The sequence below is a fragment of the Cervus canadensis genome, chromosome 21, assembly GCF_019320065.1.
Source record: "Cervus canadensis isolate Bull #8, Minnesota chromosome 21, ASM1932006v1, whole genome shotgun sequence".
Lineage (NCBI taxonomy): Eukaryota > Metazoa > Chordata > Mammalia > Artiodactyla > Cervidae > Cervus > Cervus canadensis.
In genome coordinates, this window is record NC_057406.1 from 4,580,344 (window position 1) to 4,607,334 (window position 26,991).

The 26,991-nt window shown below is 55.9% G+C and overlaps 2 protein-coding genes across 12 annotated transcripts in view; both read right to left on the minus strand.

Annotated features, from left to right (window-relative positions):
• The window catches only part of ARHGAP8 (Rho GTPase activating protein 8), a 47,632-nt gene extending 34,202 nt beyond the window's left edge, over nucleotides 1-13,430 (minus strand). Inside the window, exons 1-2 of one of the 7 annotated variants that reach the window (XM_043440633.1) lie at nucleotides 13,310-13,430; nucleotides 51-170 (exon numbers count right to left, since the gene is read on the minus strand). In XM_043440633.1, the coding sequence (XP_043296568.1) occupies nucleotides 51-153 (103 nt within the window). In that variant the 5' untranslated portion in view covers nucleotides 154-170; nucleotides 13,310-13,430. Of the gene's footprint in view, nucleotides 1-50; nucleotides 171-3,548; nucleotides 3,649-10,162; nucleotides 10,252-10,833; nucleotides 10,966-12,362; nucleotides 12,458-13,283 lie in introns of those variants that run through there. The other 6 variants (XM_043440632.1, XM_043440635.1, XM_043440636.1 and 3 more) reach the window with 6 other exon arrangements.
• Nucleotides 13,431-22,971: 9,541 nt separating this feature from the next.
• Nucleotides 22,972-26,991, minus strand: part of PRR5 (proline rich 5) — a 50,874-nt gene continuing 46,854 nt past the window's right edge. For all 5 annotated transcript variants that reach the window (XM_043440638.1, XM_043440641.1, XM_043440639.1 and 2 more), the window contains 2 exons: nucleotides 25,393-25,528; nucleotides 22,972-23,919 (listed from right to left, as the gene is read on the minus strand). In XM_043440638.1, the coding sequence (XP_043296573.1) occupies nucleotides 23,441-23,919; nucleotides 25,393-25,528 (615 nt within the window). In that variant the 3' untranslated portion in view covers nucleotides 22,972-23,440. The remainder of the gene's footprint in view (nucleotides 23,920-25,392; nucleotides 25,529-26,991) is intronic.

A 26,991-nucleotide genomic window follows, 5' to 3' on the forward strand; every position in this document is an offset into this window, starting at 1 on the left:
GAAACCGACAATCTCCTCCCGGGACGGGGCTGGAAGAGAACATACTTTACCTATTTCGGCCAGCTCCTCCAGGTCCAGCCTGGACATGCTCTGCTGGGGCGTAGGGCGGCCCGGAGGCACTGTCCGGACGCCGCCTCCTGAGGATCTGGGCATGGAGTCCTTCCGACACCCTGAGGGAGAAGCACATGGAATCGGTGAACATTTAACGCAAGGGCGCCGAGCGTGAGGAATAAAGGAGCGCCCTTCACATGGCCTGCTTGCTGTTCAATTTCCCTCCTTGACAAAGAAAAAGCAGCCACCTCCGATTAGCCTGGACCTCAGGTCTCTTTAGTGTTCGGCGATCAGCCTGCCCAGCGCACCCCCTCACCCCCGGCCCGTGGGAAACTTGCCTCTCGAGGAACCACGTGAGGTCCTGGGAGCTGGACCCTTGGATGGTGGCATCCACCCCGTGTTTGGGCTCCTGTATCTGACCTCCTCCTCTGCAGGTCCTGCCCACTGATGAGTGCACGTGGACGGGGCACCCCCTGGCCAACAGCCCCACGTCCCAGGAGAGCAGGGCAGAGGGCAGTGGAGGGGGGAAGGGATGTGGAGAGAGAACAGCATCTTTCCTTCTTCACCACCGCCTCACAGATTCACACACTCACTCCTGTACCCACTTTACAGAGGGGGCGACTGAGGCCGGCAAAGATCACTTAGAGCGGCGCCTGGCTGCACAGCATGTAATCACCACCAGCTAAGAGTTTCACCTGGTTATTCTGTGCCCCGGATGCTGATTCAAAATGTGCAAATCTTTACATTTCTATCCAAACGACTAAATATTATGGTACATAAAAAGGAATGAAGTATGGACACCTGCTACGACATGGATGATTCCTGAAAATATTATGCTAAGTGAAAGGAGGGCCCGGCAACTCACTCCAGTATTCTTGCCTGGAGAGTCCCCATGGACAGAGGAGCCTGGCGGGCTACAGTCCGTAGGGTCACATGGAGTTGGACACGGCTGAAGCAACTTAGCATGCATGAAAGAAGCCAGGCCACAAAAGATGACATGAGTCCACAGAATGAGTTCATTCTAGAAAAGTCTAGAGCAGGCAGATCCATAGAGACAGAGAGTAGATTACTGGGTACTAGGAAGTGGGGTGGGGGGCAGAGATTAGGGAGGTGATAGCAGAGCAGAATGGACTCTTTTTGAGGTAAAGAAAATGTCCTAAAATTGACTATGGTGATGGCTGCCCATATCTGTAATTACACTAAAAGTCACAGAGCTATAAACTGGTAAATTATATATTTTGTGAATTACATCTTAGTAAAGGTGTTGTTAAAAATGAACCAATGCTAGGTGAAAATGGCACATACAGTTTGGTCTAGTTTTTGAGTAGTGAAAAGAAACAGAACATTGCTATATTTATTTATATTTTGCCGTGCCTCACGGCTTATGGGATCTTAGGTTCCCTGACCAGGGATTGAACCAGGATCCCGGCGGTGAAAACTGGCAAGTCCTAACCACTGGACTGCCAGGGAAGTCTCTAGAACTTTGTTTGTAAATAGCTGGTTTCAATGAGTTCTAGAATTAGGATTTATAAATCCATTAATTTTCCCACATTTGTCCCTTTTTCATTTTTGCAAAAGCCTATATTACCCTTAATATAAGGTTAAGTCATATGAACTAAAATAATGTTTTATGAATATAAAAAAGCTTTAAACTTGACTTCTTAAAAAAAAAAAAAATCCCCACTTGGTAGCTAAGTGCCGTTTTCCACCTTATCTTACAGATGGGAGAAGTGAGGCAGAGATGAGGGAGCCAGCGCCTGAAGGGCAGTGCTGAGGGACTCAGGACCCTGGCCACAGATACCAAGAGCAGAGGGTCGGGGTGGGGGGCAAGGAGGGGGGGCCAGCCCCCTTTTGAGGGGGACCCCTCAGAGCCAGCTCAGCGAGGCCGCACCTGCCCACTCTGGGGGAGACATCAGAGTCCATGCTGGTCTGCGACAGGCGCCAATGTCCAAACACTGCAATCTAATCTAAAATGAAAAAAAAAAATCTGTATGCCCCAAACTCCACAGCTCCACACACCCAGCAGAATGTGTATATCTGTGTGACAAAGGATGCGGGCTGGAGGGTTCTGAGCTGCAGGCTGAAACAGCCCCAAACTGGAAACGACCCGTGTCCACAGACGGTGAAGGGAGCTGTCGGTGCGAACGGTGCTTCTCAGGGGTGAGGATGGTGTCGGGTTAGGTCGGAGAACGTCTTTACGCTCAGCATCTGAGCAGGGGAGGCAGGAGGGCTGTACCACCTTCCAGGAGTTCAGCTAAGAGAGAGAGAAAGGCAGACAGAGAAAGCCCACAGCAGATGGCACCAATTTCCAGATCAAGGGGAAAAGCATACGCTTTCTTATGTTTCTGCACTCGGAACAATTTTCTTAAAAACAGCTGGAGATGGGAGGAGGGCAGGAGGGAGAAAGCCCTTGCCTGGCTCCATCACCCCATTTGTCAGAGAGCAAAACTGAGGCCCGTGAGGTGCAGAGAGTGGCTCAAGGTCACACAGGGCGCCTCCCAGGACTCCTGTCTCAGAGTTTCTCTCTCCTGACACAGGTGAGCCTGGGGTTTTGGCGTTTCCCTTCTGAGAGCTCTCCACCATCTGGGGGCCACGTCACCCACATCACCAGGGCCTGTTTCCTGGTGTCCAGTTTCAACCAGCCTCCTCCCTGCCACGCCCCTGCCGCTGTGAACCCCGCCAGCTGCTCCCCGGGGGGCGCTCTGCCGGCACAGATGGCTGTGTGGCTTTGCCAAGGGTGGCGCCCTCTCTGGGCCGAGGTGTTGCAAGAGCCCGGCTGCCTGCAGATGGAAGACCCTGGGCAGGGCACAGGCGGAGAGCCCGTGAGAGGGGGAGGGGAGGGAAAGAGGGGCAGAGACCCCAGGAACAGGGGTGAGGGCTCACGGGTCACTGGCACACCCTTCTATAAGCCCCGTCCCTCGACACCTCCTGGCGCCTCTGTGCCTGCAGTTCTGGGGAGGTGGGCCCTCACTGTGATGCCTCTTTTAACACCAGCAGTCCAGATGCTAGACCAGCCCCACCAAGAGCCCACACTTACACCAGCGATTGGGCCTGCCACCACCTCTGCCTGTAGCCCCCCGCTGCACCCCTGCCTGGGGCCTGCCTTGCATGCCTTCTTCAGAGGCCGTGGCTCTGGAGGCGGGGTGGGCTGCGGGTGCAGTGTGCCCGCAGGATTGGGTTTTCTCCTGGCATCATGCAGGGCATGGAGCACCAGGCAGAGGAGGCCTCCACCTGGGCCCCTCGCCCTCCTTCTCCACGTTGGGAGCACGGGGCCACCTTCCAAATCCTGCCTTCCCCAGGCTGGGGGGGCCTATGAGGGCAGTGGGGGTGACCCTAGGCCTGAGCCCCTGCACCCAGGCCGGGCAGGCATCCCCCCCACACACACCAGCTGCAGTGAAAGTGAGAAAAGAAACTCAATCGTCTAGACCCACAGCCCTGGACCCGCCCAGGCGGGCGGTGTGCTGGGAGCCCTGGCGGGAGCCTGGAGAACTACAAACCTGGTCCCCAGCACAGGGGCATGGGGGGCTGCAGCCGGCCCTGCGGGGTCTCGGGGCCACCCTCTCATTCCACTGACACCTCCCGAGGTTTGAAGATGGGAGGGGGGCACCCTGTCCGCACCCCACCCTGAGCGCCCGAGCTCCCAGCCCTGCGTGTCCGCCTCGGCAGGCCAGCCTGTCACCAACAGCTTGAGAGCAGCCAGCTGAGGGCAGCGGGCGAGAGCCGGGGACGGGGGCGCCTGACTGGAAACACACAGGCCACTTCCTGGGGGCCCGCCCACCAGGGGAGGAAACACATCCAGAACATTCTAGCTTCAAAGCCTCGCGGGAGGCGCTGACACCAGGGTGAGCCACCAAGGGGCCCCAGGCCTCCCCCTCGGCCCCCCGCGCGGTGGGGTGGGGGGAGCTCCGGCCAAGCCGGGAGCGCAGCCTGAAGCCCCCGACCCTCCGAGGCCAAGAAGGCTTTGTTTTTCCTCCAGACTCTGTTGCAACACCCAGAGTGCTCGTCACTCCTGTTTTTCCCTTTTCAAGCTCAAAACCTTCACCCGGCCGCCTATCTCAAACAGCACAGGCAGCGTTATCCGTTTTGAAGTCTGTGCACCGGGGCCTGAGCGTGTCACACACAATCCGTGCTTTGTTGTGGTGACGGAGGGCTGGGGGAGGGTAACAGTCGGGGTGAGCTGGCCCCGCAGGCCCGTAGTTGAGGGAAATAGAAGGCTCACCTACTGCTGTGGGCTGCTCCCTGGGCTTGGATCAGGGCCCGGGGGCCTGCCTCGGCCGCCTGCTGCATGTGCTCAGGGGGACCCCACCCTGTGTGGGGAGGAAGACCCCCCCAACCCCGCCCCAGGCTGCCCAGGCGATCCTCAGGGAGGCCAGCGTCCTCCTCCCACCAGGCCCTGCACAGCTTCTCTCCAGGCCCAGGAGCCCCAGGTGGCTCTGATGGGTCGGGAAGGCCCCTGGAGCTGAGGGTTCTGCGCCAGCCTTGTGATGGTTGGCTTTATACGTCAACTTGGCTGGTCTACGGTGCCCAGCTGTTTGGTCAAACTCCAGCCTAGATGTTGCTGTGAAGGTGTTTGTGGATATGATTAACATTTACAACCAGAATCGGGAAAGGAGCCTGTATACTGTCACCCTGCTTATTTAACTTCTATCACCCTGCTTATTTAACTTCTATGTAGAGTATGTCATGCGAAATGCCAGGCTGGATGAATCACAAGCTGGAATCAAGACTGCCGGGAGAAATACTGACAACCTCAGATATGCAGATGATACCGGTAATGGCAGAAAGTGAGGAGGAGCTAAAGAGTCTCTTGATGAAGGGGACACAGGAGAGTGAAAAAGCTGGCTTAAAACTCAGCACTCAAAAAACTAGGGTCACGGCATCCAGTCCCATCACTCCATGGCAAATAGATGGGGAAAAAGTAGAAACAGTGACAGATTTTATTTTCTTGGGCTCCAAAATCACTACAGATGGTGAATGCAGCCACGAAATTAAAAGACCCTTGCTCCTTGGAAGAAAAGCTGTGACAAACCTAGACAGCTTAATAAAAAGCAGAGACATCACTTTGCTGACAAAGGTCCATCTAGTCAAAGCAATAGTTTTTCCAGTAGTCAAGTACAGATGTGAGAGTTGGACCATAAAGAAGGCTGAGCACCAAAGAACTGACGTTTTTGAACTGTGGTGCTGGAGAAGACTTGAGAGTCCCTTGGACTGCAAGGAGATCCAACCAGTCCATCCAAAAGAAAATCAACCCTGAATATTCATTGGAAGGACTGATGCTGAAGCTGAAGCTCCAATACTTCGGCCACCTGATGCGAAGAGTGGACTCACTGGAAAAGCCCCTGATGCTGGGAAAGATTGAGGGCAGGAGGAGACGGGGGTGACGGAGGATGACATGGTTGGATAGCAACAGTGACTCAACAGACATGAGTTTAAGCAAACTCTGGGAGATGGTGAAGGACAGGGGAGCCGAGCGTGCTGCAGTTCAAAGGGTCACAAAGAGTCGGACGTGATTTGGTGACCGAACAGCAAACCTCACAAACGGACCCTTTCTGCTTGGTAGCAGGCTCCAGAGCACCAGCTCCATCACCCTCGGCCCCCTCACCCTGCACCTGAGTCCACACATGCCTCATCTCCTCCCTGGGCCTCTCGCTGCCAAGCCCTTTCCCTCCGAGCCGGGCATCACAGCCCGAGGTTGGGGGACATGGGTGCCAAGGTCCCGCCAGCATCGCGAGGCTGTGCCAGCCAGAGCTGCAGACCAGGGGCACCAGCATGCCAGAGAGGCTTCTGAACACCTGGCGGCTCTGATCATAATTCACGCAAAATGGCTCGTTGCTATAAAAATGTATTTGCACATCACACAAATAGACCCTCGCAGCAATTATCCTAATGCTGTAGTTACAAATTATCACCTACTCACCTCGGGCAAATTAGCACCAGATTTAATGTGAGTGGCGCAGATTGTGGGGTGCATGGAGTGACAGCCGACACCCCATGTTTGCACAACCCTGCTCTCCGCTCAGGATGGTGGGGGGCTGATGAAAGGCTCTGTGGGGAGGGCGGGGGTGGGCTCGAGGCCATCCAGCTCTAACCCCGTATCTGCAGGGAGGGCACCCAGAGAGAAAGGGGCTGGCGCAGGGTCCCATCGAGGCAGGGGTGCAAGTCCAGGCGTGAGGGGAGGGGCTGAGAAGGGGGCCACCACTAAGCTGGGACCCCAGGGTCTCGGGGTACACCCCATCAAGAGCAGTTTTCACTCTTTTGTCTCAGCAATGTCACAGATTTACGGATACAGATCCCCATGACCCACTGCTCATCACAAACACCACTGGGTCCCAGACGTTGGGGAGAAGGCAGGTGTAGACGATTCTCGCAGGCGGCAGGGCCTGAAGCCACGGGGACCCGGCCTGATAGCTGGGTGGGACACCCACAGGTGGCAACAGCAAGGTCCACACGAGCTGTGACCTGCTGCATGACGTGGTCAGAGGCCTGCCCGCAAGTCCCAGGGGTGCTGGGCTGAAAAGACAAGGTGGGGGTGGTGGTGGGGGTCTGCTGAGCGCTGCTGGGGCCGCCCACCCCCTCCTGTGGTTCTTGCAGACACCAACCTCAAGGCTGGGGGCCGCTCCCCTCCCCAGCATCCCTGTGGCCCTGCCCTTGGTACCCAGGGGCTCGCTCAGCTGTGCGCCTCTCACCTGCACGGCCCTCAGGAGCGCAGCTCATACCTCTGCACTCCGCCCCCGCTGTCTCTGCTCCAGCCACGCAGGCCTCAGGCTTGGGCCTCAAATAGGCCAGGCTGTTCCTGCCTCAGGGCCTTTGCACGTGCTGTCCCCTCTCCCTGCAACACACGGCAACTGCAGGGACTGAGTGATCCATATGATTCCTGTTATGACCACTGGCTCAAGTCCAAGTCAATAATTCAGGCTGAATTCAAATCTGCCTCCTCACTGGTCCCCTTGGAGGTGGGATCCACAGGGATAAACCTCCCCTCCACCTTCAGATCCTTCTGTATAGAAAGATCGGGTTATAGTTTAGCCAGGTCAAATAAAGACTTTCCCTTTGGAAGAGAAGCTATGACAAACGTAGACAGCGTACTAAAAAGCAGAGACATCACTTTGCTGACAAAGGTCAAATCTATGGTTTTTCCAGTACTTATGTACAGATGTGAGAGTTGGACCAAAAAGAAGGATGAGTGTTGAAGAACTGATGTTTTCAAATTATGGTGCTGGAGAAGACTGTTGAGAGTCCCTTGGACAGCAAGGAGATCAAACCAGTCAATCCTAAAGGAAATCAACTCTGAATATTCACTGCAAGGGCTGATGCTGAAGCTGAAGCTCCAATACTTTGGCCACCTGATGCAAAGAGCCGACTCACTGGAAAAGATCCTGATGCTGGGAAAGTTTGAAGGCAGGAGAAGAAGGGGACGACAGAGGATGAGATGGTTGGATGGCATCACTGACTCAATGGACATGAGTGTGAACAAACTCTGGGAGATGGTGAATTGCAGGGAAGCCTGAAGTGCTGCAGTCCACGGGGTTGCAAAGAATTGGACATGACTGAGCAACTGAATGACAAGAACAATGAAGCCAGAGAGAAAAGCTCCCCACGTCCTGGTGGACGATCAGGCCACCCGTACTTTCCAGAGCCAGGGACCTGGTTCTGCCCTCTCTGTGTCCCATCCAGAGACCCCTCTGTACCCTGCAGTGTTGACCCCCAGCCCCTGCGCTGGCACTATGAGCAAGCAGCACAGTGGAAGAGCCGGGGAATGGGTTCACCCCAATCAGGGGGCCCCCGCAGAGCCTACTTCCCCACCTGTGAAATGGGCACAAACCCTGCCCCCCACCAGTGCCACAGTGAGGAGCAAATGAAGTCCACGTGAGCCATCACTCTGAGAGGCTGGGCACTCGAGACAGGTGCTCGGTAATGGTCACCAGGGCTGTGCAAGCCAGGTGGTGACCAGAAGACAAGATTAACCTTATTGAGATCCTGATAAAAAATAAAAGAACTTATTTACGGTCCACCTCTCACATCCATACATGACTACTGGAAAAACCATAGCTTTGACTCTGGACCTTTGACTATGAATATGGTCCATGACTATGGACCTTTGTCAGCAAAGTAATGTCTGCTTTTTAATATGCTGTCTAGGTTGGTCATAGCTTTTCTTCCAAGGAACAAGCATCTTTTAATTTCATGGCTGCAGTCACCATCTTCAGTGATTTTGGAGCCCCCCAAAAATAAAGTCTGTCACTGTTTCCATTGTTTCCCCATCTATTTGCCATGAAGTGATGGGATCAGATGCAATGATTTTAGTTTTTTGAACGTTGAGTTTTAAGCCAGCTTTTCTCTTCTCCTCTTTCACTTTCATTAAGAGGCTCTTCAGTTTCTCTTTGCTTTCTGACGTAAGAGTGGTGTCATCTGCATATCTGAGGTTATTGATATTTCTCCTGACAGTCTTGATTCTAGCCTGTGCTTCATCTAGCCTGGCATTTTGCATGATGTATTCTGCATATAAGTTAAATAGGCAGGGTGACAATATACAGCCTTGATGGACTCCTTTCCCAATTTGGAACCAGTCCATTGTTCCACGTCTGGTTCTAACTGTTGCTTTTTGACCTGCATACAAATTTCTCAAGAGGCAGGTCAGGTGGTCTGGTATTCCCATCTCTTGAAGAATTTTTCACAGTTTGTTGTTATCCACACAGTCAAAGGCTTTGGCATAGTCAATAAAGCAGAAGTAGATATTTTTCTGGAACTCTCTTCCTTTTTCAATGATCCAGCAGATGTTGGCAATTTGATCTCTGGTTCCTCTGCCTTTTCTAAATCCAGCTTGAACATCTGGCAGTTCTCGGTTCACGTACTATTGAAGCCTGGCTTGGATGATTTTGAGCGTTACTTTGCTAGCGTCTGAGATGAGTGCAATTGTGTGGTAGCTTGAACATTCTTTGGCATTGCCTTTCTTTGGGATTGAAATGAAAACTGACCTTTTCCAGTCCTGTGGCCACTGCTGAGTTTTCCAAATTTGCTGGCATATTGAGTGCAGCACTTTGACAGCATCATCTTTCAGGATTTGAAATAGCTCATCTGGAATTCCATCACCTCCACTAGCTTTGTTCGTAGTGATGCTTCCTAAGGCCCACTTGACTTCACATTCCAGGATGTCTGGCTCTAGGTGAGTGATCACACCATCGTGATTATCTGGGTCGTGAAGATCTTTTTTGTACAGTTCTTCTGTGTATTCTTGCCACCGCTTCTTAATATCTTCTGCTTCTGTTAGGTCCTTATCATTTTTGTGCTTTATTGTGCCCATCTTTGCATGAAATGTTCCCTTGGTAATTTTTGAAAAGATCTCGAATCTTTCCCATTCTCCTGTTTTCCTCTATTTCTTTGCACTGATTACTGAGGAAGGCTTTCTTATCTCTCCTTGCTATTTCATGAAAGTGAAAGTGAGAGTCGCTCAGTCATGTCCGACTCTTTGTCACCCCATGGACTGTTCAGTCCATGGAATCCTCCAGGCCAGAATACTGGAGTGGGTAGTCTTCCCCTTCTCCAGGGGATCTTCCCAACCCAGGGACAGAACACAGGTCTCCTGCATTGCGGGTGGATTCTTTACCAGCTGAGCCACAAGGGAAGCCCAAGAATAATGGAGTGGGTAGTCTTTCCCTTCTCCAGCAGATCTTCCCGATCTAGGAATCAGACGGGGGTCTCCTGCATTGCAGGCGGATTCTTTACAACTGAGCTATCAGGGAAGCCCTTGGAACATCTCAAATTCTTCAGTAAATCCATCAGCCCTCCCACCTACAATGCAAGCTGTTACAATAGCACAGACCTGGGAGCTCTAGGGACAAAGGTGGGGGCAGAGCCTCTCACAGCGGCCAAGGCCCGCAGAGGCCCCTAGAACTTGACCCCAAGGGGTCATGGCCCCTGAGGAGGTGCTTTCCGGAAGCCCCACACATGCCCCACAGGTTCAAATCCTCCGCCCTCTGGCTTCAACCACCCGCAGCCTTTCTGTGGATGGTAAATGCCTGACCCAGTCCCCAGGAGGCTTCCTTTGTTTTCATTTTATAACCAGGTAGGGGGAGGGAGTGGGCAGGTTCCCAGAAGGCTCTGGACTCCTGACCTGCCAAACCAGTTCCTTCTATGGAACAGCCACTGGCTCCAACCATCCAACTTCTTGCGCCCTGCTCTGACCAGGATCACTGCAGAAAGAACGGCTGGGGAACACGTTCCAACCAAGCTCGGTCCTTACAGTCTTCCCTGGGTGTGGGGGGAGGGAGGCGACTTAGAGGGGTAAACATGGATAAAGCTGCCACGCCCTGTTTTACATTTGTTTCTTCCTCCCAGGAACCCCAGGAGTAGGTGACAGCACTGCCTGTATTTTATGGGGAAACCAGGGCGCGGGGTGACCAGCTCCTGGCGAGCAACTCTCGGTCACTCGGCCGGGATGAGGGCTCTGGGAGGCAGGCGCCAGCGGCAACTGTTGGCCAGAGCACAGCCGGCCTGTTCCGAGCCTTAGGACACCCTGCCCGCCTGGGAGGGGAGAAAACGGGAGCCTGGCTCATCCAGGTCTCCTGCCTGGCGGGGACCTGGGAAACTGGACAGAGGCCCGATCCAGCTGCCAGCAGCCTGAGGCTCCCAGGGTATGTCTGAGGGCACCCCTGCCCACAGTGCCGGGCCCAGAAGGGGACCGGCGATGTGCCCCAGGCGGCCGGGGAAGCCCCTGGATACACCCGTCACAACTTCCTTGAGCATCAGTTTCAACCAAAAGAATTGAAGGAAAAGTTAACGTACCTGAAAGGAAACTGAAAGCATTTCTTTTCCAAGCTACTCTCACGCGGACTAGAGGGGAAGTCACTGGAAGGCTTGGAATGTCTTACCCCAGGAGGCAGACCTCAGGGCCCTGGGACGTGCCCCTCCTCTCCCTTCCCATCCCCTTGCCGCTGGGGAGGGCGTGGACGCTTCTGTCACAGCATGGTAGGCCTGGCTCTCCACTTTCTGGCTGGCCATGTGACCTCAGAATGTCACCTGAACCTCCCTGCCTCAGTTTCCTCATCTGTAACAGCCCCTGTGAGGCATGTGTGAGTGAAGAATAAGGCAATTAAGTGTGCAGTTAGGGGACTTCCCTGGTGGTCCAGGGGTTAAGAATCCGCCTTGTAGTTCAGGGGATGTGGATTCGATCCCTGGTTGACAACCTAAGATCCTGCAAGTAGTGAAGCAACTAAGTCCACACACCACAACTGCAGAGTCCGTGCTCCGCAGTGAGATCCCGCGTGACCAAAGGCAGCCAAAAAAAGGAAAAGCACGCAGGGAGGGCCTGAGAGCCCCAGCAAAGGTGAGTGTGACCTTCTGAGGGAAGGACGGTCAAGGGCATCACTTTACAGGTCAAAAGGCTGAGTCCCCATCCAGCTGCTTCCGTGCCTCGGCGTCCCCACTGGTGAAAGAGGGTAAGATCAGGAGGCGGCTCTGCCCGCCAGGCACCTCCAGGGTGGTGGAGCTCTTGCTGTCCTCTCTGTAACCATCCATGAAAGCCTTTCTGAAAGCCACCATCCATGGTGTGCCCAGCACAGCCTCACATGGCACTGGCTTGTCAGGGAGATGCCAAGATCCATGGGATGTTTAGTCAAGTTTCCAGACCTCAAAACATCTCACTAGAGTGCTCATTGGCTAAAGATGTGGTGTAGATACACAATGTAATACCACTCAGCCATAAAGAATGAAATAATGCCATTTGCCACAATACGGATGGACCAGGAGGGCATTCTGCTTTGCGAAGTACATCAGAACAAAAGACAAATACGTTGTTTTCACTTACTTGTGGAACCTAATAGCAAACGAGTACAACAAATGAACAAGCATCTCATGGAGGCTGCATTTCAGTGACTCAGTGATATCATCCAAATAAATGCATTCCTACCGCCTGCACCTGACCACCCGTCAGATGCTGCCCAGGTATGTCTAGCCCCACCTCGCACGTGACTTATCGCCAGACAGCCACAGCCCCCCAGCTTCTGTGTGACCTCCGTGTGCTGCACTCTATCCTGCCTACCTCTCACCCATTTCCCAACTCGATGGTCACCTCCTCCAGGAAGCCCTCCCAGACCTCCCACAAGCCTCTGGCTTCCCTATGTCACACAGAGGCTTGACTCTGAGTTCCCCTAGGGCGGGGGCTGGGGAGGCGGCCATCCACAAGGACCAGATGGGTTCAGGCCCTCAGCCCCTGCTCTGCCGCTGGCTTGAGAAATGGCTTAAAGTCACTGAGCTAAAGCAGAAACTCACAAACAAGAGGCTAAAACCGCCGACAGAGACCGACCAAAAGATACCTGGTGGTGAGTCTTAGATTTCGAGTTCTCACCAGGACAAACGTCAACACTGCATTTCACGGACAAGCGGCACCTTACTCCTTGGAATCCACACAGCCCTCTGCCACAAAACCTCCAGTCTGGGAGCTCCAGGCAGTCAGAATCAGGTCCCCACCCAGCCCTAGACTCAGGAATTCCTCCCCGCCCACCCTGCTGCCTTCTCCCCAGGAGCTCTCCACACAACTGGCCAGGCCCTGGGGAACCCCCAAGCCAGCGCCCTGGACAGTGGCCCTGGGCCAGGGTTTGCGAAAAGGGAAGGTAGCCAGGGGCTTTCTCCGAAACTGGGAGGCTGATTTAACTTCGGGGCGTATTAAGTCTTGGGGGGGGGGGTCCCTCCCCTGTGACCAGCTGGAGCCCCTGAGCTTGAAGAGACTCCACATGTTCTGCCTCAATCTTCTCATCTGTGAAGCAGGTCATGCCTCCCAAGTTCGGGATGAGGGAGCTGCTGTGTGGGCGATCGGGGACCCCGAATGAGGGGAGGAAAAACGGGGAGGTCGGCGAAAGTTTGGGCTGAGACGGCCCAACCAGAACAAACCCAAACAAGCAACCAGAACAAACCCAAACAAGAAAAGGCGGGAGAAGCGACGGAGCAGGGAGGGAGGCGGGGGACGGGGGTGAAGGAGGGGGCTGGGAGGAGAGGCGGGGTCGGGAGGGGAGAAGGGCGGGCGCGGGGGAAGCGCGCGCGCGTGGAAAACTGGAGGTGGGGTGTGCGGGTGTGGGCGAGGGGCCGGGAGCCGGGCCGGGTTGGGGCGATCGCGGCCCCCCGGGTACCGCGCCCCACCTCGGCGTGCCCGTCGGAGCAATGGGCCGGGCCTCAGAGCCTCGCCGCCTGCCCGCCCGGGCCCAAGCGGGCTCCCTCCCGCGGGCACCCCGCCGCCTTACCTGACGCAGCCCCACGGGCGCCTCACCTGGGCTCCGCGAGGCCCGGCGACTCACCTGGCCCCGCCCCGGAAGTGGCTCCCGCGAGGCCGCGCCCCTCGCGCCGCCCCTCCGGCGCCGTCTCCCTGGAGCTCCGGACTGGAGTGACCCAGGGTCACCGCGAGCCAGGGCTGCATTTCTGCGCATGGGCAGAGCCTCTGCCTCAGCCCTTTGCCGGTGTTGGGTCGCTCAGTCGCGTCCGACTCTGCGACCCCGTGCACTGCAAACTCGCCAGGCCTCCCTGTCCATCACCAACTCCCGGAGTTTGCTCAAACCCATGTCCATCGTGTCGATGATGCCATGACCCCCTTAAAGTGAAAGTGAAGTCGCTCAGTCGTGTCCGACTCTTTGCGACCCCATAGACTGTAGCCTACCAGGCTCCTCCGTCCATGGGATTTTCCAGGCAAGAGTACTGGAGTGGGTTGCCATTTCTTTCTTCAGGGGATCTTCTTGACCCAGGGATGGAACCTAGGTCTGCCGCATCGCAGGCAGATGCTTTACGGTCTGAGCCACCAGGGAAGCCCTACTGACCCCCTTAGGCAGGTGTCACATACTCAAGGAAAGCCCCCATATCCCTGGAGGTGCCATTGAAGAGTCTGGGGCCCCAGGCAAGGGGAGGACTGGTCTTCCGATAGGATTGCATTCGAATCCAGAGGTGGCTCAGGCAGACAAGAATCTGCCTGGAATGCTGGAGACCCGAGTTCCGATCCTGGGTGGGAAAGATTCCTGTAGAAGGGCATGGCAACTCACTCCAGTATTCTTGTCTGGAGAATTCTGTGGACAGAGGAGCCTGGTGGGCTCACCCTCATCACAGCCCATGGGGTTGCAAAGAGTCGGACACGACTGAGCGACTAACGCTTTCAACTCTCATCCAGAGAGCAGTTCAGGAGCGGCATTCTGAAGGTGGATCTTTCTATCAGGCCGGTGCCTGTCGCCCACCTTTCTGGCTGCAGCTCTGTCTCCATCGCCTCCCCCACAGTCTCCCTGGTTTCCGAAGGTCAGCACCACCTCAGGGTTGAGTCTGCTTTTCTTTTCATCTGTACCCACTCCCCAGCCTCCTGTTTTCAAAACAGCCAATACCGGATGATCAGCTAAATCTCCTGAATCCAGACTCCTGTTTCTGGACGCCCACTTGACGTCTCCACGTGCAGGCCTTCGAAGGCAGCTCAAGCTCCACATGTCCATCTGGACTCCTCTCCCAGGCGTCCCACCTCCTTCTCCACCAGCCCCTTCCAAACCGAGGGCGCATCCTTGGCTCCCCTTGTTCCCTCACCCTCCTCAAGTGGTCCTAGGGTGAGCCCCCATAGCTCTTCCTTGAAGACGTGTCACAATGCCACCACTTCTCTCCACCCACACTGGTCCAAGTGGCCCAGGCCGCCAGCATCTCTCACGTGGCCCAGGGCAGCAGGCTCCTGACCCATGTCCTGGTTCTGTCCTTGTCCCCTTCCCTCTGTATCAACACAGCAGCTCGGGGCGGGGGGTGGGGGAGTGGGGGGTGGTCCTTCCTGAGATGCTGTCCTGCCTCCTCCTCCCCTCGTCCTCTCAGGGGAGGGGATGGGCACAGCCCCAGACTGCCATGCATGGAAGGTGGCGTGGCTGCTGGCAGCTCTGGGGTTGCAGGTAGGGGCTCTGTGGTCCCCAGTGGCCAGTGTACAGCCGCCAAGACGATCGGGTGTATTGATCCTCCCCATTCAAGGGGGCGGGGGGATCTGGCTGCAGAGGCCCCACTGTAGTATCACCTGCCACAGGCTGGTGCGGGGTCCAATCACGCGGGCCTTCCCCAGGGCTCAGCGAGCAGTTTAGGACACTCCAGTTGGGATGAGCTGGACTTTGCCTGGAAGTTTGGGGAAGAAAAGAATCCTGCTCTGTCCTTTCCTCTCCCCCACCCTAGATGAAGAAGCATGGTGCTCCTGGGATAGCAAGCAGCTATCCTGGGGCCACAAAGAGATCTAGGCTTGGGATAAAGCAGAGATGGCGGGGAACTGGGTTCTCGGCGACCCTGTAGAGCCCCTGGATCAAACCTGGCTGAGGCCCACACTTCCTTGGGCACCAAGAGACTTTCTTACTGTTCAAACTAGCTTGGACTTTCTATTTCTTATGACCAAAAGTATCCTCTGATAAAACATCGTTATGCTTTTTAACCAAATTGCAAAGAGTTTCTCTCCTTACAGCGATAGCAGAACAAAACCCAGGGAAGACCTGGGTGGCTGAGCCTGAGATACATGACCATTCCAGAGATAGGAAGGGGGTTAGACAGACCAAAACTTTATCCTCCCCAAGGTCAAGACCGCTTAGGGAATTCCCTGGGGGTCCAGTGGCTAAGAAGCTCCCAATGCAGGGGGCCCAGGTTCCATCCCTGATCAGGGAACTAGATCCCACATGCCACAACTAAGAGTTTGCATGCCACAGCTAAAAGACCCTGCGTGGGGGCAATGAAGACCCCATGTGCTGTAATTAAGAACCAGCACAGACAAATAAATAGAAATTAATATAAGGCAAAACACAACTTCGCGCCAGTTGTGCTAATGGTAAGCATGAAATAAGTGAATACGGGTTAATTTTAATGGGAACCAGTACTTGGCTCTAAACGTTAGCTGTTACCTTTCTGAGGCAGGCCAGCACTAGGAGGCTGTTTGCTGACAGTCCAAGTGTCCAGTCCGGCGTCCAACACATGGTAGTCACTGTTCTCAGTCAATATGAATGAATGAATGACAACAGTTTCTCTCTATTGTCCCCCAAGCAGCTTCCTTTTTCTGTGCAAAGAACCTGTGGCCATCCTGGCATGTGGGCTTGCTCACCTCATACAGACCAAAAAGTGAAAGTGAAAATGTTAGTGGCTTGGGCGTATCCGACTCTTTGCGACCCCATGGACTGTAGCCCGCCAGGCTCCTCTGTCTGTGGGGATCCTCCAGGCGAGAATACTGAAGTGGATAGCCTCTCCCTTCTCCAGGGGATCTTCCCGACCTGGGGATTGAAACTGGGTCTCCTGCATTGCTGGTGGAATCTTTCCCGTTTGAGCCACCAGGGAAACACTTGCATGTTATTATTTGTACCTTCCTTGCTCCGAAAGGACTTTGGTGGTGAGAAGACGGAGGGGTCCATGGTGCTGCCTGACCTCTAAGTCACGTGCACATCTGAGCCCCTGGATGGATTGGGAAGGGGGTCTATTTCTAGATCAAAACTCTTCTTCCCTCTCAACACATGACAAGGAAATGGAGGAGATGCCCCATGACTTACATGCTTGATGGGTTTCAGCTAGTGTTTATGCTGCCTTCTCTTTTCCTTTTATGGAATATAAGCATATTTTATTATCAAGGTAAGATCAGTCTCAAGAAACGGGGACAATTTTCTGGTTCAAAAAGCGCCTTTGGACAGAAGTAAGAGAAAACACCCCCCTCCCCTCCCCAGCTGGTCTATGACTAGCAATGTAATTTCATGGTATTAAGATGTGTCGGGGGGAATGCTGCCCTCCTCGCTTCTGTGTTTTGTGAAAATCTCATACAAATTCCACAACCACAGCTTAGTGATATTAAAACATATACAACAAAGCAATCATACAGAATGATTCTGGGGAAAGAATGCAGGTGTATCCCGCCATTCATAATAAAAGGCAAAAGAAATAGAAACTGTGAGACCCACAGTGCCTCCCTTTTTGGTTCTTTCTTCATTTTTTTTTCCCCCCAGCACGTCTAATCAGTCACCCACCAGTTAGTCATTCCCTTTTGTAGCCGTAACAATGTCTCCTTGCATTTCAAATGCTTTGCGATAGAAAAGAATGAATAATAATGCAAAATGAAGGAATTACATCTGAACGGTATTATTCCCAGCTTTATTAAATTTGCTCTGTACAAATGTTTATGAAGTCGGAGAGTTGCTTTTCCCCTGAGCTGCAAATTCCACGTTAATAAGTGCGGGGGGATGGGAGCTTGAAAGGAAGGTGGTCTTGCGCTTCTCGTTTGTTTTTTTCCCAAATTTAACTCTCCCTGCCAGCTGCTTGAGCCAAGATGTGGTCTGCTTTGAATCCTACTAAAACCATGAAACCAAAGTTTCCCCACTAAGTGTGAGCTTGGGCATGATATCCAAGTTGAGCCAAAAGGCATCCAGGGGTTCGTGTCCCAACCCTCCCCTTTGTGGGCACAGACCGGGCGAGGTGAGGGGCTTTATTTGCTGCTGTGCAGCCCAGCCAGGAACCCGAGCAAGCTTTCCCGACCACCTCCCCTCCTATCACGTGCCCTGGTCCAAACTTTAAGCAAATGCGTTTGGTTGTTGGCATTGACTGCACGCTGAGTACACGCCCCTTGTGTCTGCTGCCATTGTCTGCACCTAGTTCTCGAAACCCTTTGGATTTACAACTGAGCAGGTCCCATTCCTGATGCCTTTCGGTATCAGGGTGGAAGGCTGGTTGTGTCCTCTGACACCCTGCACCTTTCAAATGCCTTTGCTGTGTGCGGACTCCCCACCTTATTAGTCTCTCCACCTGAGGGGGCCAGACCTAGGGGCTTACCCAGAGTCCTTGGCAACCAAGACCCTGACATTGACTAGACTCCACCAATGTGAGCTACACCGTGAGAGAGAAGGCAGCCCTGCAATGTTTTATGGGAAAGGGAAGCCTCAGATGTTCCACTCGGGCAGGGAGTGGGGAGGCGGGGGGTGCTGCAGTGGATACGAGGTTAAGTACCCGGGACATGATTGCTATTGGTGCTGGTGACAGTTGTGGGTTTGGCCCAGGATAACTGGAGCATTGTTATGTGGTGAGAGCATTTCCATATGGTGGGAGTGATTTCAGGGGGGCCTCAGCCTGCAGCAACTTGAAGCAGGATTTTGGTTTCTGGCCAGAGACTGAAGTCAGGCCGCAGCAGTGAGAGCACTGAGTCCCAGCCACTAGACCGGTGGCCAGTGACAAGGCCCCGGCCGTATGGCTTTGCAGAAAATGAATTTCGGGACTTCCCTACTGGCCCAGTGGTTAAGACTCTGAGCTCCCAATGCAGGGGGCCCAGGTTCGATCCCTGGTCAGGGAACTAGATCTCACATGCTGCAACTAATACCTGGTGCAGCCAAATAAATGAATAAAAAAAAAAAAAAGAAAATGAATTTCCACCAAGAAATGGAAAATAGTGAAACAAGTAAAGTGTTTACTAGAAGGGGAAAAAAAAGAGTACGTGTGGATAGACACATGGGTGAGCTCAGAGAGAGAGTAGCGCCCTCGTGGTAGCTGGAAGCATCTCCTTCGCTTGGTTCCGTTTAAGCATCTCCTTCGCTTGGTTCCGTTTATTCGGTTTATCCCAGTGTCCTCCTTTGCCTGCACACACATCTCTTAGCCAAGATAGATTCTAGCGAAGAAGCCTATGAATAGGTTGACAGCGCTCCCTTTTGATCTCCAAGAAGCCTTCCTGCACATGAACAGTTGGGAATGTCTCCTTGACCTCGAGAATGAGAAATATGTGGTCTCTCATCTGGGCAGGGCTCAGCTCCTCCTCTTCATCTTGGAATATCTGTCCACAGGGGACGAACTCCAGCTATTCAGCCTAGGGCCCATCTATCTCCTGCCTCAGCAGCATCTCTAAGTGGTCAGAGCATCTCTGAGTGGTAGGAGCATCTCTGAGTGGTAGGAGCATCACTCTGCGGTAGGAGCATCTCCCTGTGGTAGAAGCATCTCCGTGTGGAAGGAGCATCTCTGAGGGGTAGGAGCATCTCTCTGCAATAGGAGCATCTCTGAGTGGTAGGAGCATCTCTGTGTGGTAGGAGCATCTCTGTGTGGTAGGAGCATCTCTGAGCGGTAGGAGCATCTCTCTGTGATAGGAGCATATCTGAGTGGTAGGAGCATCTCTCTGTGATAGGAGCATATCTGAGTGGTAGGAGCATCTCTGAGCGGTAGGAGCATCTCTTTGTGGTAGGAGCATCTCTGAGCGGTAGGAGCATCTCTCTGTGATAGGAGCATATCTGAGTGGTAGGAGCATCTCTGAGTGGTAGGAGCATCTCTGTATGATAGGAGCATCTCTGTGTGGAAGGAGCATCTCTGAGCGGTAGGAGCATCTCTCTGCGATAGGAGCATCTCTGAGCGGTAGGAGCATCTCTGAGCGGTAGGAGCATCTCTCTGCGATAGCAGCATCTCTGAGCGGTAGGAGCATCTCTTGTGCCTTAGCAGCCTCCCTCTGCAATGGGAGTATCTCTGTGGGGTGTGAGCATCCCTGTGCAGTGGCCGCTGTAGGGGCAGCTTTTCCATCAGGCCTGTCACATGCGATGGTTTGAGGCACTGTTCCTGGAAAGTAAGCCTCTAGCTTGGCCCTCCCCATCTCCTGGCAGCTACATGTGTGCGCTCGGTCGCTTAGTCAAGTCCGACTCATTGCGACCCCATAGTCTGTAGCCCGCCAGGCTCCTCTGTCCATGGGGTTCTCCCTGCAAGAATACTGGAGGGGTTACCATTTCCTCCTCCAAGGGATCTTCCCAACCCGGGGATCGGGACCCCTGTCTCTTGCATCTCCTGCCTTGGTGGGTGGGTCTTTACCACGGTGCTGCATGGGAAGCCCCGACAACTCCAGGAGCCCCCAACATCCTTTAACAAACCCCTTCTCTGTGTAATCTGCCAGAATCTGCTTCCGTGGCTTGCAAATAAGAGCCCTGCCTGGCCCTGCACCCTCCTATTTCAGGCTACCCTGTCCCTCTTCCCCTGCCCAACACAGGCTGACATAAATTCCCACGGTGAAAAGAGTAATGTCAGCATGAGAAATTTCTTTGTGATGATGTTGATGATACCTTACATTTTCATAGTGTTTTACAGCCCGTTAAAGCAATTCTGAGCTCTCTGCAAACACATTTGTCAATGAGGGGAAGGGGTCTCGGGGCTGAAACCATCCGTTCATTCACCCATTATCGCCTTCAGGTCAAAACCCGTTAAGTGCTTGTTGGGCTGCACACCCTGTCCCCTGCACAGAGCTTCTTCATGAAGGATGCCTGGGAACTCGGGGTTCATCATCTTACAGCCCCTGCTGTGTGTGTGTCCACAGTGCACAGATGAGCAGAAAAACATCGCCAGTCACAGGGTATGACATCTGGAAAGACCCTCACTACAGATCGGGAATCTGAGGATGGGTGACTCGGCCCATATGACATAGCAAGGTCATGACCAATTCAGGATCAGAACCCCAGGTCCTGGCTTTGCCCACGAGGGGTATGCAACACACATAAATATATAAAATGCCATCACCCAGTATCAGCCTTCTCCCCACCCACAGACCACCCTCCTCTAGAGTGTTTGGGAAAGAGGAATGTATCAGTTAGTCACGCCAGGTTATGCTGCAGTAACAAACATCCCCCATCTCAGGGGCTTACATCAACCTGGGTCTACTTCTCATGCACGCTGCCCATCCGCAACCCCCTGAGAACCAGCCTACTCTAGCAGCCCCATCTGGATACTGCCAATCTCCACGGAGAGAAAAGCAGAGTTCTGGAGGATCTCTGCCTGGCAATGAAAAGATCCAGCACCAAAGGGCCCCTTGGCTCAGAACTGGCTGGCCAGAGCTGGTCACAGCACACCACCCAGACGGGGAAGTGTGGGCCTTCTATGTGCTTGGAACCCAAGTGCAGCTGGTATCCAGTGTAGCTCACGGCACGCGGACCCCAGGATCTGACTGAAACGCAGATCCAGCATCAGCAGGTGTGGGCCGGTCTGAGACTCTGCATCTGAGAGCAAAGGGGAGAGTGGTCAGGCGGGTCCCCTGGAAAACCTACAACCAACCAACCAACAAAACACAAAAACAGTGCGCTGGTCTCTTGAACCCCAGCCCTGGAGATGCAGACAGATGATCCACTGAAGAAGGGTCCCCTGCTAACCAACCTTCAGTTAACCATGGAACCTACATGTGCCGGGCACTGAGCTGTGGCCGGGGACTCAGTGGGAAAAGGGTAGGGGGCCTTCCTGCGCACGGGGCTGCCTTCTCGTGGGGAGACAAGTTAACAATGAACTCATTTCGGCAGGAGGATCTCCCAGGAGCTCATGAAGACCTTTGCGCCTCTTTCAGGCTCCAGGCAGATATATTAATAGTTTTTCCACTGTCTATCTCCACTCTGCCCTTAATGACAGCCACGTGGAAGCTTCTGATCCCGCAGTCCCTGTTTTTAGGCCTGAATTTCAGACTGATCAGTGTTGTGAATCGGTGGGGAAACGGGTGGTGGGGGAGAGGTGGGAGAGGAGACCATGGCTCGGGGGTGGGAGGCGGGCAGGTGATGGAGCAGACACAGGACCACAGGCCAGCCTTGGCCACAGCTAGCCGAAGCCTGGCCTGAGCTCCCTGAAGGCCAAAGTGATACATGGTCAGTGGTGTTACCTTGGGTGTCGGGTTTGGTTCTCGGAAGGCCACCTGGGTTTCACCTTGGACCATGGCCCACACGTCTGCATATGATAGTTCTGCGGATCTAGAGGCACCAGGAATACCTGGTCTTCGAATCTGAGTTCCCTGGTCCTCATTTTTCATTTATAATTTACCAATTCATAGCAAGACGCTTTGATGCAGAGAACCTCGAACTTTTCCCCAACAAGGTTGGCTATAAAACATGGACACACTCAAAGCCCACCTAGGCAGCCTGCCCCATAATGGGGGAGTTGGGGGCAGCCCAGGTTGGAGGCCCCGCCTGAGTGCCCCTGAGCTGCTGTGGGACCTAGGCTCAGCACCCACACACCCTGGGCTTCCGTTTCCCCACTGCCGCGTCTGGCAGGTATCTGGGGGTGCCCTTCCTCCCAGGGTGGAGAGACCTGTCAAACAGCTCAGAGGCTCCTACAGAGAAAGGTCACACCTGATCCGTGGGGCCATGTGCCAGCTGGTGTCAGAGCCCCCAGGGATCAGACAGGTCTGGGGCGCTCAGATCTCCAGCGCTGGGGAGGTGAGGGCAGAACAGGGCCTGAGGGGCCCTCCCCGCCACAGGCAGCCAGCTCCCCACCTCAACCACCGCCCTCCACCTGGTCCTTCGGTCTAGAGGGGACCCGGCCCATGATGCGCTCACCCCATCCCAAGCAGGTCCCAGGCCCAGCCCGGGGTTCCGTACGGGAGCTGGGAGCCAAGTGGGCTGCTCTAGCGATCTCATCCCCACCAGCTGGGCTGGGTGGCTACATCCTGGTTGGTTCTCGGACCAGGCACAGGCTCCCGGCCCCATCTCCCAAACCTGCTTCCCAAGGCTGCTCTCTCGGCCACTTGTTCCAGGGACCTTCTCAGTGCTGGAGCAGTCACGAGGCCCCGCGTGGTCAGGATGTCCCCAGATCAGACTGTGAAGCTGAGCGCTTGCCCTGCCCGCCCCCTGGGCTGGAGCAGGGGCCCCTGGCTTGTTTCTCCCACCAGGAGACACTCATCCTCACCTAGAGCTCTGCGTGCAGACCCTCAGGGGCTGACGCTTGCCTCCAGGATCCAAGTGGCAGTACCCATCACACCTGCTCTGGGTCCATCCTGTTATCTGTTCGTACATCACCCAGCCCTCACCTCCAACCAAAAACTGACTCCACGAGAGGGGAGCCCTTGGAATGGGACACGGGTCTCCCCTCACCCCAACCTGGGGAACCTGCCCCCTCCAAGAACAGGAAGGGGAGGTCCTGGTGAGCTGGTGAGTGGCCGGGGGCTGAGGACCCTGCAAGGAAGTTTGCTGGCCCAGGCGTCGCAGACACAGCTCAGGAGACAGGTAGACAGGTTTTATTCCACCCGACCCCTGCCGACGGCTGCCCAGGGCAGAGCAGGGGCAGGCTGCTCAGAGGGTCCGGGGCAGGGTGGTGTACAGGTGGTCTCGCTGTGGCCCCAGGCGAGTGGCAGAGGGAAGGTGGGTCAGCTACCCACCCTGGGGTCTCTCCAGGGGCCTGGCCAAGCAGAGGGGTTCACAGTCTCCGTGGTGTGGACGCTGGAGGGCTGGGGTGCGGGCCATGCCCAGACACGCACGCAAGGCTAGGCACCTGCTGGGCCCCCGATGCCCCAGAACAAAGGTGCCAGGGGTTGGGGGGCAACCTAGGAGGTGGCAAGTCTTTCTGACAAAGACATTAAGGCCAAAGTGGCCGAGGTCGACAGGGGTCCAGACGGGAGAGTAGAAAACGCTCGCGCTCACGCACCGCACACACACACCAGGTCGGTAGAATCGCGAGGCCGGAATCACACGACGCTCTGCCGGCCCCCCGCTCCCTCAAACTCAGACGTGCCCGAGCCGCCGCCCCGGCCAAAGTCAATGAAGATCCCCTCCGAATCCGAGTCGACCGACTCCAGGATCTGGTCGACCAGGTTCTCGGGGCTGGAGGAGGCTGGGGAGCCGCGGGCCGCGCCCGGACCGGGCTTGGGGGGCTGGGCTGGTGGGTACAGTCTGCTGGGGCAGGGCCCCGACGGCGGCGACGACGGGGAGGTTCCGAAGGCGCCGGCGGGCCCCGGGCCGGGCGTGTCGGCGAAGCCCTGGGGCTCGGGGCAGGACGTCATCTCGGAGACCGAGTGCCGCCGGATGCCCGCGCCGCCCGCCGCCGCGCCCTCGGCCTCGTGCTCCGCCACGGGGTTCAGCAGCGGCGTGTTGTAGCTCTTGGAGCGCACCACCGGGTTCTTGGCTAGGACGTCCCCCGAGCGGGAGCGCCGCAGGTAGTGCTTCTCTGCGGAGAGACGGAGGGAGAGGGCGTCATCAGGCATGGCTGGCCAGGCGCGGGGCAGCCCGGGCTCCCGCACCCACCGCGCAGGGCTCTGCACCCGGCGGCCGCTCCAGGCAGGGCAGTCGGGGCTCCGCCCCAGCGGACCCTGTGGCCATCCTTGGCGGGGGGTGGGGGGGTGGGCGGGGCGGAATCGCCCGTTTGCACACGTCCCCACCCGCGGGAAGTCACCAGGCCCAAGCAGCCAGCACTTTCCTAGGCAGACTGAGCCCCTACCCTCAGAGCTGCAGTCCTACTGTGTGTCTGCGTGTGGGGAGGGGGAGGCCACGGCTCTGGCAGCGGTAGATGCTCCTTTGGGGCAGCGGATGAGGGCAGGGCTGGGGTTTATTCTGAGCGCCGGGGCGGGGGAGACCCCGGGGTGGGGGAGGACGGCCATGGGGGCCGGGGCTCAGGCTTCTCCCCCCACCCCGCCCGGCTCAGGGCCTGCGGTTCCACGCAGCGACCGCCAGGGGGCAGGGCTGAGCGTGGCCAGCGGCCCAGGGGCCGTTCCTGGACCACAGGAGACAGGCTCCCTCCTGGCCTGGCAGGGGTCTCAGGGTCCCGGGCGGCTCAAAGCTCTCCTCCAGCTGCTGGGGCCCACCTAAGCGGAGGCATGCCGCTGGGCAGGTTTCACACCTGCAGGTGGGTGGGCCCTCTGGACGAGAGATGAACCCTCCTACAGCTGGCCCCGGGGTCCTCCTGACGTTCCTCATCCCAGGCCTGGGTCCTCCTGCCCTTGAGCCCCCGGCCTGGCCTTTCCTGAGCTCCTCGCGCATGGCGTGGGTCACCTCATGTCACCTGGCAAGGGTCACCTTGGACACTCATCTGGGGATGGTTTCCTCACTGCTCTGCCTCCCCTGGTGGCAAGCACCCTTGACAATGGGGTGTGGTCCCCCCGGGACCTCAGGACCAAGAGCAGAAGTTGGCACCCAGCAGGTGCCAAGCTGACACTGCTGCCTGAACCAACGGGGCCAGGCAGCCCCAGGACGCCCACCCCATAACCCCTCCACACCCCCCGGGAGCCCCCAAACAAGCTGGGATTTCTTGGGCTCTGGGCCACTGCATGTGCTGGGTTCTTGTAAAACCCCGACCTCAGGACTGAGCACGGACGTGACTTCTGTGGGGGATCTGCGGGCCTCTGGGGGGCTCTCAGAGGAGCCACGGCAACGCCACTAATGCTGTCTGCCCACCAGTGCAGCCTTTAAAGGAGGGACGCTGTCTGCCCACCAGTGCAGCCTTTAAAGGAGGGACCCCCAGGCGACCCACCCCGTGTGCCCAGTGACCTGCTCGTCACACGGCCGGTGGGTACTCGGGGCAGACCTGCTGCGTCTGCACCTCTGGTTCAGTGTGGCCTTTCACCAGAGGCCGGGTTCCCAGGCAGAGGTGTGGATGGGGCCAGGGGCCACCCCGCCCTCCACCCCAGGCCCAGGCGACCCCTACCCAGGATGCAGGAGTGCATGAAGGCCCCCTCGCCAGAGTAGAGGCCGTAGGTGCCCAGGTAGGGCGACACCACCTTCTGGATCAGCGTCTCCAGGCGCAGGTAGTCCTTTGTCACGCCCCGGGACTCGTGCACGCCCTGTGAGAGGGAGGGGGCGGCAAGGTCACTGCTCAGCCTGTCCCCCGCCTCCCAGCCCAGCCGGGCGCAGCTCAGAGGCCACCACGAACGGCCCGATCCACCCCCTCTCCAGTCCTGGCCCCCACGGCAGGGGCCACTACACCCTCCCTTTCCAGGCGTCCCTCCAGCTGGAACCTCTGAGCGGCTTCCTGCTTCAATGCCCTCGTGGGGGCCCGCTGCACACAGCAGCCGATGTGCTTGGGAGGCTGCGATGCCCGTGGAAAAGGCTCTGAGGCCAAATCAGGCCAGGTACCCTGAACCCCCACCCTGGACAGCTGCGTATCCCCTTCTGTGAGCTGGCTTCCCAGAGGCTCTGGGCAGTCCCGGGGGCCAAGCTCATCGCTGCCCCCCACCCCCGCCACCCACCCACTTGTCCCACGGAGCACTGCAGGCAGGCAAGGCTGCCCCCAGGGGCCAGGCCCAGGCTCAGGTCTGCATCCGAGCTGGGCGGTCAAGCCCCGTCCATCTGATAGCACCATCCATCCCCCTCCCGCACTGCTGGGTCCCATCCAGCTCCTCCCAACACCTCCCCTCACTCGGAGCTTTCAAGGGCTCTCCACCTGCTCCCGTTTCATTGGAACCAAGGCTGAGGAATGAGGCTGCCCACAGGACAGCCTTGGTCTTGCCCACCCAGCTGTGAGCTGTCGGGGGGCAAGCTCTGGGTCCTCAGCAGCCCTGGCAGAGGGCTGGGCACACAGCAGGGTTTAGTGAGCGCTGCTAAATGCAGGATGTTTCTGAATGAATGGATCATTCTCAAAGGACTGGCAGCAGTTAAGAAACAAGACACACCCAGGTTAACGTTAAATGACGGTTCAAACAGGAACAGAACCAGCTCTACGCTGCCTATGAGAAAGCCACTTAAAGGACAAAGACACACACAGACGAGAAGCGAGGGAATGCAGGAGATTATATGGGCTAACAGCTCACCGACCACAGCAGGAGAAGCCATTTCAGACAGGACCGACTTCAGACCAAAGAAATTTGGCAGGTATAAGGAAGATCATTAGCTAACAATAAAGAGGTTGATTCTCCCAGTTGATACAACAATCCCTAATGTGTACACACCTAACAACAGAACAGGAAACTACGGAGGCCAAAAGTGATGGGGCTGCAAGGAGAAACAGAGAAATCCATTCCCACAGCTAGAGACTCCAGCACTGCTCTCGGAAATAGATCCAGCAGAGGAAACCAGGAAGGACTCAGACGGACTCAGCAACACCATCAGTCAGCCAATACAATCGGCATCTATGGACAGCTTCGTCCAACAGCAGAATCCACATTCTTCTCAAGCTCACATGGAATATTCTCTAAAACAGACCATACTCTGGGCCATAAAACACACCTCGACACATCTCTAACGACACAAATCAATGTCTACTCTCAGACCACAGAAGAACTAAACCAGAAACAGAATAACTGATAAT